The sequence below is a fragment of the Conger conger genome, chromosome 17 (genome assembly GCF_963514075.1).
Source record: "Conger conger chromosome 17, fConCon1.1, whole genome shotgun sequence".
NCBI lineage: Eukaryota > Metazoa > Chordata > Actinopteri > Anguilliformes > Congridae > Conger > Conger conger.
The window spans coordinates 16,127,804-16,143,567 of record NC_083776.1 but is presented as its reverse complement, the minus strand read 5'-3'; the positions used below and the strand labels follow the sequence as shown (position 1 = coordinate 16,143,567).

At 43.5% G+C, this 15,764-nt stretch overlaps 1 protein-coding gene across 3 annotated transcripts in view; it reads left to right on the top strand.

Annotated features, from left to right (window-relative positions):
• Window positions 1-15,764, top strand: part of LOC133116441 (dual specificity calcium/calmodulin-dependent 3',5'-cyclic nucleotide phosphodiesterase 1A-like) — a 70,786-nt gene that overhangs the window by 46,770 nt on the left and 8,252 nt on the right. For all 3 annotated transcript variants that reach the window (XM_061225965.1, XM_061225966.1, XM_061225963.1), the window contains 10 exons: window positions 759-872; window positions 4,191-4,373; window positions 6,478-6,544; window positions 7,300-7,416; window positions 7,963-8,103; window positions 9,725-9,825; window positions 10,471-10,596; window positions 10,836-10,937; window positions 11,313-11,433; window positions 14,818-14,899. In XM_061225965.1, the coding sequence (XP_061081949.1) occupies window positions 759-872; window positions 4,191-4,373; window positions 6,478-6,544; window positions 7,300-7,416; window positions 7,963-8,103; window positions 9,725-9,825; window positions 10,471-10,596; window positions 10,836-10,937; window positions 11,313-11,433; window positions 14,818-14,899 (1,154 nt within the window). The remainder of the gene's footprint in view (window positions 1-758; window positions 873-4,190; window positions 4,374-6,477; window positions 6,545-7,299; window positions 7,417-7,962; window positions 8,104-9,724; window positions 9,826-10,470; window positions 10,597-10,835; window positions 10,938-11,312; window positions 11,434-14,817; window positions 14,900-15,764) is intronic.

Here is a 15,764-nt window from a genome sequence, read left to right as displayed (position 1 = left end):
CTTGACTTTTAGGAAAGTCATCAACCACAGATAATCACCAGATGCTCACCTAGGCTCAACTAACCGTGCAGGAAACCTACGAGAAAGTGAGCGAAAAGCACGAGCAAAGGGTCTCCCACGTTGGGCTATCGGAGGTTCGCCGCCGAGAGGGGCATGAACTCCAAAACATGTCTAGTTAACCTTAGCGTAATACATAAAACAGACCAGCACTAAGAAGGAAACAAAAAGCATAAGCCCCTCGGGTATGAGGCTTATGCGGACATAACCTACCTACGCCATCCACCTCAAGGATCTACAACAGATCCCCAAACTATTGGAGGTGTGCAAACTCGCCGTTACAGATGTTACCTCCGACAGCGGCAAATAGAGACTTAGTGCTATACGTACGATAACATACATAACTCTGATGGCTGATTCTGTGTGCTGTTAACGAGGTTAATTCTGTGTGCTGTGAATGAGGCTGGTTCTGTGTGCTGTGAATGAAGCTGATTCTCTGTGCTGTGAATGAAGCTGGTTCTGTATGCTGTGAATGAAGCTGGTTCTGTGTGCTGTGAATGAAGCTGGTTCTGTGTGCTGTGAATGAGGCTGGTTTTGTGTGCTGTGAATGAAACTGGTTCTGTGTACTGTGAATGAAGCTGGTTCTGTGTGCTGTGAATGAGGCTGGTTCTGTGTGCTGTGAATGAGTTTGGTTCTGTGTGCTGTGAATTAAGCTGGTGCTGTGTGCTGAGGAGCTCACTGTGACATGTTTGTCTCTGCAGACTGCGATGTGTCCTAACACAGCTGGAGAAAGGAGAGGTCAACATCTCAGACCTGAAGAAAGACATTGAATTTGCAGCCTCTGTCCTAGAGACAGTATACATCGATGAGACCAGGTGAGCGAGAGCACCCATCTCTGTGTCCTGAGTCCAGGTGAGCTCCATCTCTTAGACCAGGTGAGCTACGTCTCACATCACTGGATGTTTTTTGTTTTCCACACCCGTTTGCAAACTCTAGAGACTGTTGTGTGTGAAAATCACAGGAGATCAGCAGTTTCTGGGATACCTCAACCTGGCACCAACAATCAGTCCACAGTCCAAGTCACATTTCTTCCCCATTCTGAAAATAGGTCTGAAAAACAGCTGAACCTCTTGACCACATCTGTATACTTTTATGAATTTAGCCGCTGCCTCACGCTTAGCTGATTAAACATATATTAATAAATTGCTTGCTGAGTGTATATTTTAGTTGTTTTTTCGGTTGTAAATTTATCCAAACTTATAATTGGATGAATCCAAGGGTGCCTGTCTGTTACTTATTCTGCAGAGGCTACTGTGTGCACTCTGTGGATATGTACAATGACAGTATAATATAGGATAAAAAGAACCATTGCAATTCCATGAAGAGAGGAATTGCAGGGACAAACACCCTCAAACCACAACACTGTCCCTCCCTCTTCTCTGTAAACATGCTGACGTTGAACCAATTTTCAACCAAGGAGCTTTAATTTTTGTACAGCTATACAATGTTTTGGTACAGAGTGTCAGTCCGTCAACTGTATATCTTGAAACCCGAAGTTAAGGGCTATAAACACAGGCAGAGGGCAAGTCAACATGTCAGCGAGCCTTTTTCAATTGATAGGGAGGGATTTACAGTGGTCTTGTTTTTAAAAAATCTTACCTATTTACCTTTAAACATTCAAATAATGAAAACAGTTAGCTTGCATCTGCTGCTTTATCGTATGTGTGTGTGTGTGTGTGCGTGTGTGTGTATGTGTGTATATGCCAGGGGTGCACAACTCTGGTCCCGGAGGGCCGATCTACATGCTGGTTTTTCTTCCAACCAGTTAGCTTAATTTTTTCTGACCGCTCTACAAACTACACTGGTTCACTCCTGTACTGGATCAGTAAAATCTTTAGGACACACCTACAGTCTGTGACTGTAGCTGGTGCTTATACACCTATCATATTTAGACATGATTGAGCTAAGGAAATGATTTTGAGGTTACCACAAAATCGTGAAACAGATCGGCCCTTGCTGTGCACCCCTGGCGTATGCACTGAGGACCCACGCACTGGAAGCCCCATCCCAGACTCTATCACTGAGATGTTGAACACAGTGTGTAATAGTCATGCACAGTGAAAAGCAGTAGAGTCAGCTCTACCGTGGAAGTGCTTCACATCTCCCCACGCTCACAGTCTTCATGCCCCTGGCAGCGGCAGGACTGTTTCAGGCAAAACAGGGCGGCTCAAAAATTCACTGCGGTTTCCCCACCGCGAAGATGAGACCCAATGTGTGCCAGGCTTTGCATAAGAGCCTGAGGGGTTTACAAAACTGCACAAGACATTCAAATGAGCCTTGGGTGTGTTTCTTTGGTCACGAATACTACAAGTACTATTAAGTAAACCACCTTTCGGCCGCATTTCTATTTGCAGTGAATGTCTTATGAGTAATGCAGATTGCACTTACAGTAGTCATTAATTGAATACTTTTTATCAGCTTTTGTTGCATCATACCATACTGAAGCCTGCCTGAATTTGATTTTTTGAACACGGATTAAATTAGATCTCTCAGGCTTGTTCAACCATCTGTTCACTTTTCACTTTTTGAATTTTACATGCAGACACTTTTAGAGTTGTGAGTTTTTCCTTGTGTGCCTCACTGAAGATATTTCAGAGGAGGTTTATGTCCAGCTGTGTTTATGTGTGTGTGTGTGTGTGTGTGTGGAAGTCCACTTTGCAAATGTGCTTACAGGCCAACATAATCACAGTATATCATTGTGATTTAAGGCGAGCTACCACAGGTCAATAGGGGAAAGAAATTCCTTTCTTCCAATCAAAAGGACATTTCAAATTTTGAATGTGGACATGAACGCAAACAATTGTCTATATTATGGCTTGTGACTTTATGCATTTCATTTGTCGTTCTTTAGCATGAGGCTACAGTATCAATCAATATAGGTGTTTTTTGAAAATCATTGAATGATACTGTAGCCTCAGGGAAAGAACTACAGATGAAATGCACGGTACTATCCAAACTGGCTGTGCACTGTTGGTGGAGCAGCCATGCCTCAGCCCAAGCGTAATATCAGATTTGAGCAAAGACAGGGGCCTCAGACACACGAAGGAAAGTACAGGGGAGAAGGTTCCGGGTGGCTTTGCTGTTGCCGTAATAGTGGCTTATTTCAGGGCAGCTTGGCCAGATTCAAATATTTAGCAGCATTTCAGTTGAAAGAGTGTCCACCAGTCACATTGATCTATAACTGGTGGCTAATGCAGTTTAGACCTGCTGCTGATGGTGTTGTGTGTTGTGTTCTTCAGAGGAAATTCACTGCAGGAAAACTATCATGCTCTCACCAGAGAAAAATGATTGATTGAGTTATTTTACAAGAGCTATATTATTTGTGATGGAATATACATTGCGCACAGCTCAGTTCAGTAAGAGAAACACTTTTAGAGATTGTTTTCAAGGAATATAACTAATGGAATAACTATGCTAAGCTACACCTACTCCCAATTACAGAGATTAGTAAGTATTGTTATGTGCCATGTAATTGTAGTGTATTGGTTTTTTGGATGTGTTCTGATGTTAGTAATACGTTGTTGAGCTCCACAACTGTGGGATGAACTTTCACTGACACAGCATTTATACAGTATATTCTGACATATGGGAATCTAATGCTCTCTTTCTCCCTCTCTTTCTCTCTCACACACATCCACACACACACATACACACTCACACGCACTTACACACTCTCTCATAATCACACTCACACACATTCGCACACACACACACACACATACACACACACACTCATACACACGATCTCACGATCACACATCCACACACACTCGCACACACATGTACACACTCACACACACACAGACACATGCACACACATGCACCCACACTCACACACACACATTCACGCACATGCACACACGTGCACCCACTCACACACGCACACACTCACACACATGCTCACACATGCACACACACACACTCGCAGACACATGTGCACACACACACTCACACATGCATGCACACACACACACACACACACACACTCAGTCCCTGTCCCAGGCCTAATGGCAGTCAGTGCTGCAGGAAGGTAAAGAGTCACGGCCCTGACCTGGCTTTGTCTTTTGTTCTGTGCGCCCCTGGGGTTGCGGGTTCGAGGCGAGTCTGAGTGTCTGATGCAGCGTGTGTTTCAGACGGCTGCTGGACACCGAAGATGAGCTCAGCGACATCCGCACGGACGCGGTCCCGACGGAGGTCCGTGATTGGCTGGCCTCCACCTTCACGCGGAAGATGGTGATGATGCGCAGGCGCCCGGAGGAGAAGCCCAGGTTCCGTAGCATCGTACACGCCGTGCAGGCCGGCATCTTTGTGGAGAGGTACGGCAGCGTCTGCCCACATTACAGCACATTTAATTACATTGCATTGCATTGCATTGCATTGCATTGCATTGCATTGCTTTGCGTTGCGTTGCGTTGCGTTGCGTTACGTTACGTTACGTTACGTTACGTTACGTTACGTTACGTTACATTACATTGCATTGCATTACATTGCTTTACATTGCTTTGCTTTGCATTGCATTACATTACATTGCATTTACTTTACGTGACATTACATTACATTTACATTATCTTCCGTTATATTACTGTATGTTATATTGCATTACATTACAATGTGTTACATTATGTTACATTACATTGCATTACATTACATTTATGTAATGTTACTTAATGTTATGTTACATTACTGTTCGTTACATTGCAGAAAATCATATTATAATGTGTTACACTACGTAACATTTTATTACATTACTGTACATTGCATTGCATTACATTACATTTATTTAGCAGACACTTTTATCAAAAGTAACAAATAATAAGTGCATACCAAAGGCCATAGTAACAACTACAGAACACAGGTTGGATCAGGTAAAATTCACATAAAGGACCAGTTATCTACAGCCATGAACATCATGTCTAGTTCACAAAATGCATATAGGGTAAGTAAATAGGTGCAGTATGTCAGGCTAGGAGCAAGGCATGATGCAACAGATGTGGTAAACAAATACAGCACCAAGATGGATACAAATTGACCGCAACAGTCCTAGATGAAGATACAAAGTACAACATGACAGGACAAAAAGAACACAAGTGCTATATCTACCATCCCCCCTCCCCACAATATCCCTCTTGTACACCCTATATAAAAAAAACCTTGCACTTATGATGACTATTGTTTTGGTTATAACTGCTCTACATGTTTTTCTCTTTATGGATTTGATGCTTTTCATTTTTGAGGAACTTGTAAATTGTTTTGGATTAAAAGCATCTGCTAAATGACTAAAATGGAAAAATGTGACACCCTTTCACTTTCCTCCACACAGGAATATGCTTTCTGGAGTGCAGTTATAATACATGGAAAAATAAATAATTTTCTGTACATGTTTGAGTGCTAGGTTTAAAATGTACAATTATGAAAACAGCTTTGGCTAAATGTCTCTTATTCCCATGGTAACTGTTGCCATGCTGTATGTTCCTGCTATACATGTTCTTCACCTCTAGGGGCAATACTGCAGGATATACAAATGAACAAGAGGAAGCTGCCATTGGATAATTTATACAAAACAAAATGCCAGGATAATCTCATAGAAATTGTCAAGAACTGTGCCTTTAAAATTCATGCAAAAAGCGCTAGCTTGTGAGATCTTCTAAATACACAATTCGGGGCGACATGGCTCAGGCAGTAAGAGCAGTCATCTGGCAGTCGGAGAGTTGCCGGTTCGATCCCCTGCAAGACACCTAACCCCCATTTGCTCCTGATGAGCTGGTTGGTGCCTTGCATGGCAGCCAATCGCTGTTGGTGTGTGAGTGTGTGTATGAATGGGTGAATGAGGAACATAAGTTGTACAGCGCTTTGGATAAAGGTGCTATATAAATGCCAACCATTTACAATTACTTCAAAAACAACAAACACAATTTTTCTTTCCCTGAGTTTTAATATTATCAAAAAATTGGAAAAATGGTTGATTTATGCATACAAATGAGTACCATAGTATACTGTATATTCAGCAAAATGTTCAGCAATATTTTGTTGAAGGTAGATCTGCTTGTGGAAGCTCATGAGAGTTCAGCCTTTGGCTGTGCAATGTGAATGTTATTCTCGGCCTCCCTGTGAGATTGTATCAGTCTGGTTTCTGCTCTGCTTGCGGCTCCTGAAGCAGGGTTGCTGTGACCTCCCTGCTCCCCTATCCTCTGATGCACAACAGATCTCCCAAACAGGCCCCAGCTATTACATCTGTCTGCACTGAATCACTTATGTTCAAACAAATGCCTTCACGGCAAGATATGCCCATTGCACAGTTCAGTAAACCACAAGTCACTCGCGAATGATTGCTGTTCTGTTGTTTACGTACTGTGTAAGTGATGATATTTTCTGCATTTTGTTTGCGGTTTTAATGAAACTCTTAGTGGCTTGTGTGTGTAGGATGTACAGACGGACGTCTAACATGGCAGGACTGACCTACCCCCCAGCAGTCATCACTGCACTGAAGGTATTTATTTCAGTTACTGACTTCAAAAAATGACAACTGATTGTGACATTACATTCCATGTCATTTGGCTGACATTTTTATCCAAAGCGACTTACAGTTGATTTGACTAAGCAGAAGACAATCCTCCCCTGGAGCAATGCAGGGTTAAGGGCCTTGCTCAAGGGCCCAATGGCTGTGCGGATCTTACGGTGGCACAGCGGGGATTGAACCACCGACCTTGCGGGTCCCAGTCATGTACCTTAACCACTACGCTACAGGCCGCCCCATGCACATTAAACGCATCATGAGTATGGACAAATAAAAGTGTTGTATAGCAACATATAAAGATGTGCCTTTACTTCAGCACTACTCAACTCCACGTCCCACAGGCCCCAGTGTCTGCAGGAATTATATTCAACCATGCGCTACACCACCTGATTTTACTCATTTGTTTATTATCTGAGCCAAGCAGGTAAAGTAATTTGTGAAATCAGGTGGTGTAGTGCACAGTAGGAGCAAATACCTGCAGGCACTGTGGCTTGCAGGAGCTGGAGTTGAGTAGCGCTACTCTATACAACTATAATTATGCAATTATAGGATCATAAATATATGTTATCAAGAAATGAAATTGTATTTTGATTTTGTGCATTATTTAGATGTTTGGTAAGGTATTAAGTTTTTGTACATCATATTGTTATTCAGTAAGCTGGTTATATTTTGTACATTGTGTTATTATGTTACATTCTGAGTAACGGGAGTAAATTTGTTGTCCACAGGATGTTGACACGTGGTCTTTCGATGTTTTCGGCCTCCATGAAGCCAGCAACGAACACGCTCTGAAGTTCCTGGTCTACGATCTCCTCACCCGATATGACCTGATCAGCCGCTTCAAGGTCAGACTTTGCCATATTTGCTGCCAGCGAGATGATTTTCATCAGCGTCAACCCTGCTGAAAAATACAGCTCAAGCTAGGTTTTGAAACAGCTGGTAGCTGGTTTGACCAGTTCAGACTAGCTCCCAGCTCGACATGGTTCAGCTGGTTGACCAGTTCATACCAGTTCCCAGCTTGACATCGTTTGACCAGCTCACACAAGCTACCATCATTATCTGGGTCCATTATAGAATATGTCCATTTGCTTCACGCTGTCACTGAAACGCTATCGTTTCTCACAGTCACCATGACGGTGGCAGAGTTTATAGCAGACTCTAAATGCGACTGTTGAGTGAATGTGTGACGTACGCCGTTGACGTCTGTTGTGTTTGTATTTAGGCTGACAGATTGCAGGACCTGCTCTTAGTGATTAAAAACGGGTGTTAAGCCCACTCGTATAATGCGCCTACACGCATGTTCTGAGCCGTGAGCATCTCGCTGGGTGATAGCATATCCCATTGGCCGACTCTCTTTCCTGGACTCCATCCTCTCTCCTCCTTTTGCCCAGATCCCTGTCTCCTCATTGGTGAGCTTTGTGGAGGCGCTGGAGGTGGGGTACAGCAAGCACAGGAACCCCTATCACAATCTGACACATGCTGCCGATGTCACACAGACCGCCCACTATCTCATGCTCCACACCGGCGTTATGGTGAGTCACACCTGAGCACACACGCCGACAAGCATACTCATACACTGACACGCACACACAAACCTATCGACAAGCCCACACACACCTGAACACACACACACACCGACACACAGACACACACATACCTGAGCACACACGCACGAACATACCGACAAGCACACACAGACCTGAGCACACACGCACAAACATACCGACAAGCACACACACACCTGAGCACACATGTGCACACACAATGACAAGCACACTCCTGCACCGACAAGCACACACACACACCTGAGTGCTCACACCAACAAGCACACACACACACCTGAGTGCTCACACCGACAAGCACACACACACACCTGAGTGCTCACACCGACAAGCACACACAAACCTGAGCACACACACTCACCGACACGCACACACAAATTTACCGACAAGCACACTCATGCACCGACAAGCACACACACACACATACACCAACAAGAACACACGCACCAACAAACACACACACACCCACGCACCTGAGCACACACACACCGCTAAGCTCAGACACACTAACTGACAAGCGCACTGTTATGACCTGGTACTCACCGATGTTTCATTAACAAAGAGAGTTGATTACGGTGTAACATTCACTATCACAAACCCTTCAGAAAGAAGTAACCAGTACGCAGCATTATAAAGAAGTAAGAGAATGTTTAATAATTACAAAGCTAAATAGAGTCCTATACTAATAACGTCCTTCGATAATTAAAGGTCCGTGATTCGGAAGTCTCACCGTCTAAGTTGTTCTACAATGGGGTGAAACTTCTCCAAAGTTCAGTCTCTTAAAGATCTTCTTAAAGTCACAGACAACTTGTTGGTAGCGGAGGTCAAAGCAGCGTAGCTTCCAGCTGCGTGTGAATTGATGTTGTTGCTCTTGACAGCGTGCAGCTCCTATATAGTTGCATTCTTCTTGGCATGTGTTGCTCCGTGACGACCGCCGGCATTCTTAGCAACGGCTGTATCTGGTCCGGTCTCCAACTTGACGAGATGCTGCATCCTCTTCGTCCAAGTGTGTTTCTCAGCAACGGAATGCATGCTCCCCTCTACCTGTATAGGGAAACATAAAAACACAGCAGTACCCAGCCCAAAACAGCCAAAAAGCAACAGCATTATACATCCCAAAACACTGGGACGTAACAGCACACACACACACGCACCGACAAGTACACACACATACCAACAAGTACACACACACACACACACACACACACACCAACAAGCACTTCTTTAAGGCCACTAGGCATCTGGACCCAGAGTCATAACAATCCTCAGATGGCTGATCTAGGATCAGGTTTACTATGTCCATATCCCCACCCACCCATAACAAGACACATGCCCAAACTGATCCCAGACCTGTACTGTTCTGTGGCCTGGATTTTGTATGCCCCTGGGAAATAATGATAACAAAAACCTTTAACCCTATAACCTATATACAATATGCACTAAATTTATTTTACATTATTTTCTATCATGTTACATCTGGCTGATTGCATATAGAAAGAATACAAACAAGGTACTAAATGGTTGATCTAGCTGTGGATCTGTTACTAACAATGGCTCAAAGCTCTTATACTGGCTGTGGTCCTGTTTCTAGCACTGGCTCACTGAAGTGGAAATATTAGCGATGGTGTTTGCAGCTGCAATCCATGACTTTGAGCACACCGGAACCACCAACAACTTCCACATTCAGACCCGGTAAGTTGTGCTGGTGAGAGTGCCTGTTGCCAAAACTGCCCATTACAATGGATATACAGTAGTGTGCCTGATGAACCTGAGTTTTATACTTTTCTTTACTCCATTGATCTTGCTTTGTGCAATTGAACCAACTGAGAGGACCAGAAGGAGGGTTTTGCTCTTTTTGGGAGTATTTCATATGTTCCAATACCAGTATTTGAATCCAAACAAATCATGTGTTTGAGTCTGGTCTGCTATGAATGTCATACATACTGTGCTACTAAAAACAACATACTTATTGTTAGTGTTTTCTAAAATGTTTTTAGGGTTTTTTGGAAAGTTAGTTTTGTTTGCCGGTTTCACAGACACAGGTTAAGCTTAGACTAATTACATTTCATAGGGAGAATCTCTCTTCAAAATAGAATTTAGTCTAGGACTAGGCTTAATCTGTGATTGTGCAAACTTTATAAAATCTTTAGAAGCTAAAAAACCATACCGAAATCAATGAATGAATCCGAGGCCAGAAATCAATGAATCCCAAAGAGTAGCTGTTGTAACAATGTCACTGCTAACGGGTATTGACCGAGTGGAATCATCCAAGATAACCTTGCGTCTGCTCTTTGTGAAATGCAGTGAAACTCATTACCGGGACCTGTCTTTGTGCAGGTCAGAAGTAGCCATTCTGTACAATGACCGCTCTGTTCTGGAGAATCACCACGTGAGCGCTGCCTATAGACTTATGCAAGAGGATGACATGAACATCCTGGTTAACCTGTCGAAAGACGACTGGCGGTAAGCGCTGTGTTTCTCATTTCACCTTAAAGCAATATAATAAGGGAACAATAGAGCAGAAAGGATGACCATATTCTGTGTGAGAAGAAATGAGCAAACACATGCACGCACACACACTGGCACACACACACACACACATGCACACACATACACATGCACGCACACACACAAGTTGTTTCCATCATTGTGTATGCGTGTGTGTGTGTTTGCGGGGTATGACTCTTCTCCTGTGTGTGTAGGGACCTGCGTGCCCTGGTGGTAGAGATGGTCATGTGTACAGACATGTCCTGCCATTTCCAGCAAATAAAGACCATGAGGAGCAGCCTGCAGGAGCCTGATGGGTGAGCACAAAGTGTGTGTGTGTGTGGTGTGTGTGTGACAGTGTGTATTTGGGTGCGTGCGTGTGCCTGTGTGTATGCCTTTGTGTGTGTGTGTATGTGTGTGTGTGGGAGTGTGTGCGTGTGCGTGTGTGTATGTGTGTTACTGTTGTTCCCATACCCAAATTTTGACTTTGATACCGATACCAGCTGTTATCTCGGTATTGATACAATTTGTCAGGGTAAATGACTGTCAACCAAGAATTTCACACAAATTTAGAAGTAAACTTTGCATATCTTTTCAAATACAGATGTGTAGGTATGCATGTGTGCCTGTTCGTGCCTATGTGTGTGTGTACGCTTTGTATCAGCTGATGTGATGTTGTCTGTGGTTGACAGAATAGACAAGGCGAAAGTCCTCTCTCTGATGCTGCATGCCGCTGATATAAGCCACCCCGCCAAGTCCTGGGACCTGCACTACCGCTGGACCTGCTCCCTGATGGAGGAGTTCTTCAGACAGGTACCGCCACACCTGCGCCTGGGAACACCTGTCTCCCTGCATCTCAATATAATAATTAGTTATTTACATTATATCACAATGTAGGCTTTTGGCAGATGCACTTATCCAGCACAACATAAAATAAAGTGCCAATCCATAACCATGACATGTTATGTGTGTGCTGTAAACCCTAGAGGGAAGTACAGTTTCAAGTAAATTTATCTGATGCTTTTATCCAAATTGACTTACAGTTGATTAGACTAAGCAGGGGACAAGCCCCCTAGGGCAATGTGGGGTTAAGGGCCTTGCTCAAGGGCCCAACTGCTGTGCAGATCTTATCGTGGCTACACCAGAGGCTTGAACCACCAACCTTCCAGTTCCCTGTTATGTACCTTAGCCAGTAGGCTACAGGCTGCCCCACACATCAGCTCAAAATGGCCTCATTGGCTGTAATTAATTTTCTTGGCAGACCAAGCATTTCAAAATGTAGAGTACATGATTTATTAAATACCAGAAACAATTTTAAAACATTTTGCCTGAATTATCTGCAGTGCAACTTTCTTCATTCCAATTTAAATGTGAAACTGTCCTTATTTAACCTTTTGTCACTTATTGGTAGCTAAAGGCTCAGCTCAGGACAACAGTATGGTACAGCATTTCAGTAGTGTAGATATAATCCATATTAACAGATTTTCCAAAGGTGTGCTTTATGTGGAATGATGATATTTTTAAGTATTTACTTCATCATTGTACAGACGCTTCCATTTGAGAGTTATTCTACTGTAGGAAGAACGTGCTGACATTCAAATGGCATTGGGTAATCTGTGGGATTATTGTACAGCTTCAGATGTGACAGGACTGAGAGGATGTCTGTGGAGTGGAGGAAATAATAAAACCATGCTTGATGAAATACATTGTTGGTGCTTTAAATATGTTATGCTGTTTTCCCAATTTTCTAAAGACATTTCCTGAAACTACACCTAATTTTCTCAAAGCATAACTGGCTAAGGGGTGGCACGGATGGTGCAGTGGTTAGCACTGCCGCCTCACAGCAAGGAGGTCCTGGGTTCGAATCCCCGTCGGCCGGGGCCTCTCTGTGTGGAGTTTGCATGTTCTCCCCGTGTTTGCGTGGGTTTCCTCCGGGTACTCCGGTTTCCTCCCACAGTCCAAAGACATGCAGGTTAGGCTGATTGGAGAGTCTAAATTGCCCATAGGTATGAGTGTGTGAGTGAATGGTGTGTGTGCCCTGCGATGGACTGGCGACCTGTCCAGGGTGTATTCTTGCCTTTCGCCCAATGTATGCTTGGATAGGCTCCAGCCCCCCTGTGACCCTGTTCAGGATAAGCGGGTTAAAATAATGGATGGATGGATGGATAACTGGCTAAAAAAATGCCCACAAATCTCTTGCAAAATGGAACCCAGGGTGGCATGGTAGAGTAGGGCCCAGGGTGGCATGGTGCTGTAGGGCCCAGGGTGGCATGGTGGAGTAGGGCCCAGGGTGGCATGGTGGAGTAGGGCCCAGGGTGGCATGGTGGAGTAGAGCCCAGGGTGGCATGATAGAGAAGGCACAGGGTTGCATGGTGGAGTAGGGCCGAGTGTGGCATGGTGGAGTAGAGCCCAGGGTGGCATGATAGAGAAGGCACAGGGTTGCATGGTGGAGTAGGGCCGAGTGTGGCATGGTGGAGTAGGGCCCAGGATGGCGTGGTGCTGTAGGGCCCATGGCATGGTGGTGGCTGAGAGCGGTACACATGGTCGTAAATCTCCACTTTGTCAGGGACATCTGGGATGGCATGTTCAATCCCTGTCTCCATCCTGTCTTGGTCAGGTTAAACCCTGCTTCATCAATAAAGATGATGATGTGTGGGATGGGATTGGCATTGATCTCCATGTATCTCTGAAAAAGAAGAACATCACACAAACGCCTACAGCCGCCAATCCTATGAGGTACAACACATCAGTGACAGCCAGGGGTCCAGACTCTGAAAGGATGGAGTCATTTACATAAGGCTCTGGTGCTTAGGCCTATTTGCACATACCTCCGTTCCTTTACTCTTTCAGGGTTTCTTCCTGCGGGAACGTGGTAGATCTGATTCTTTCAGTGGAAACGTGTCAGATCTGACTCTTTCTGAGGGAACATGTCAGATCTGACTCTTTCTGAGGGAACATGTCAGATCTGACTCTTTCTGAGGGAACATGTCAGATCTGATTCTTTCTGCGGGAACGTGGTAGATCTGATTCTTTCAGTGGGAACGTGTCAGATCTGACTCTTTGTGAGGGAACGTGGTAGATCTGACTCTTTCTGAGGGAACATGGTACAATGTCTTCAATGATTTGACTTTGAATCTCTCTCAGCGGAATTGCATATTCAGTATTGCAGTCTCTTGCACTCGTGTAAAGAGATGTTCTCCTCTGCTAGCCTGGAGGGCTTGTCTTACAATTCTGCAGAACAATATACTGTAAATACATACAATACAATGTTTTCTTACTCAAAGTAGAAATGTTCCAAATTGTATTTGATACATTAAATTATCGGGACTGTGGGACTGTGCAGCACTTCCAGTGTACTGTAATGACCTTTGATAGTACCATGTGGATAGGTTGTGCTACAGTAAAGAACAGAAGTGCCGGCAGTAGAATTTAAATTTGGTTTTGATTTGGTTGAATTCTCAGTCCGGCCTAAGCCTCGTAGACAAATCACGGTTCATCACATGGCCAAACAAAGTCAAAGATATTTGCCCTCTATTGTTTTGCTCTCCCTTTTCTAGCTCCTATTAATTTTCCTCTCAGTCTTATCCTTCCTCAACCTCTGCCTGCTACCCCCTAGTGTTACCATTACCTCTTCTTCTCTCAATATTATAATCAATTTTCTCCAACACAAGGCAGCCCTCTTTTTATTGCCTAATGACCTGAACTTTGCACATGAGTGTCAGTTGTTTTGTAATAGTATAAATGTTGTGACGCATGTTGTGAATGTGGTATTGCTGTGACATATGTTGTGAATGTCATATAACTGATGCATGTTATAAATGTGGTACACTGTAACTGACGCATGTTGTAAATGTGATATACTGTAACTGTGACACATGCTGTAAATGTGGTATAACTGACGCATGTTGTAAATATGGTATAACTGATGCATGTTATAAATGTGGTATAACTAACGCATGTTGTAAATGTGGTATAACTGACGCATGTTGTAAATGTGGTATAACTGATGCATGTTGTAAATGTGGTATAACTGACGCATGTTGTAAATGTGGTATAACTAATGCATGTTGTAAATGTGGTATAACTGACGCATGTTGTAAATGTGGTATAACTGTGATGCATGTTGTAAATGTGGTATAACTGACGCATGATGTGAATGTGGTATTGTGACATATGTTGTGGTTTAACTTTCCGCAGGGTGATACGGAGGCTGCATTGGGACTTCCCTTCTCTCCTCTGTGTGATCGTAAAGCCACCATGGTCGCACAGTCTCAGATAGGTGTGTATGCCCTTTTCTGATTGACTCTTGATTTAGGAAGGTCCATTCTTTTTATGGGGACACTGTCATGAGTATGGCATGACACCTGTCATTCTGTGGCCTGTTATGACAGCTTACAACACTGTATGTTGAATGTCACGGCACTGCCAAAATGTGTGTATGGATGGATGCAAATCTTTTTTAATTTTTTTTATTGCAATATAATCACTCTGGAGTCAGTTGAAGTTCCCCATTATTTCCCTTTAAGAGTCTATATTACTGAAGAAATGAACTGATGTGCGTCTGCTCCTAAATATTCATGACTAAATCATTCATTATGCGGGGGTCCACCTCATGCATATTCATGAGCATATGAGCCGCCAGTCTTATCTGAGAGGCACAGAAAGTGTTTCACTGCCCCCTAGTGCAGGAATGATAAATGTACCCTTTTTTTGACAGATACGCATTCTCTACAACACAGTAGAAAGCAGTAGAAATGTTCTATTCAAAACTGCTTCATTATGAACTGCTATATTACTGTATTTTTTATTAGGTACAAATATTTTTTTCTTTTATTAGGTTACATTCATTTAGCAGACACTCTAATGAAGAGTGCCACACAAGGCTAGAGAACATAAGTACATCAACCTGTATACAGTATGTGAGCAATAGACCTGTTAACAACATTCAGCTACTTCACTAAAGGGCAAAATATTTAACTTAACTATGTTAAACTAGAGGCATAACACAAACTCTGCATATTGTGATAACACCCATAAGAAGCAATAAACTCATAAAATCATGAAAATTAATGAATGGAGATCTGATTCCTATGGATGGGGGTAGCAGGGGACCCCGGTTTTAATCTGAAGAGGTGGGTAGTCAG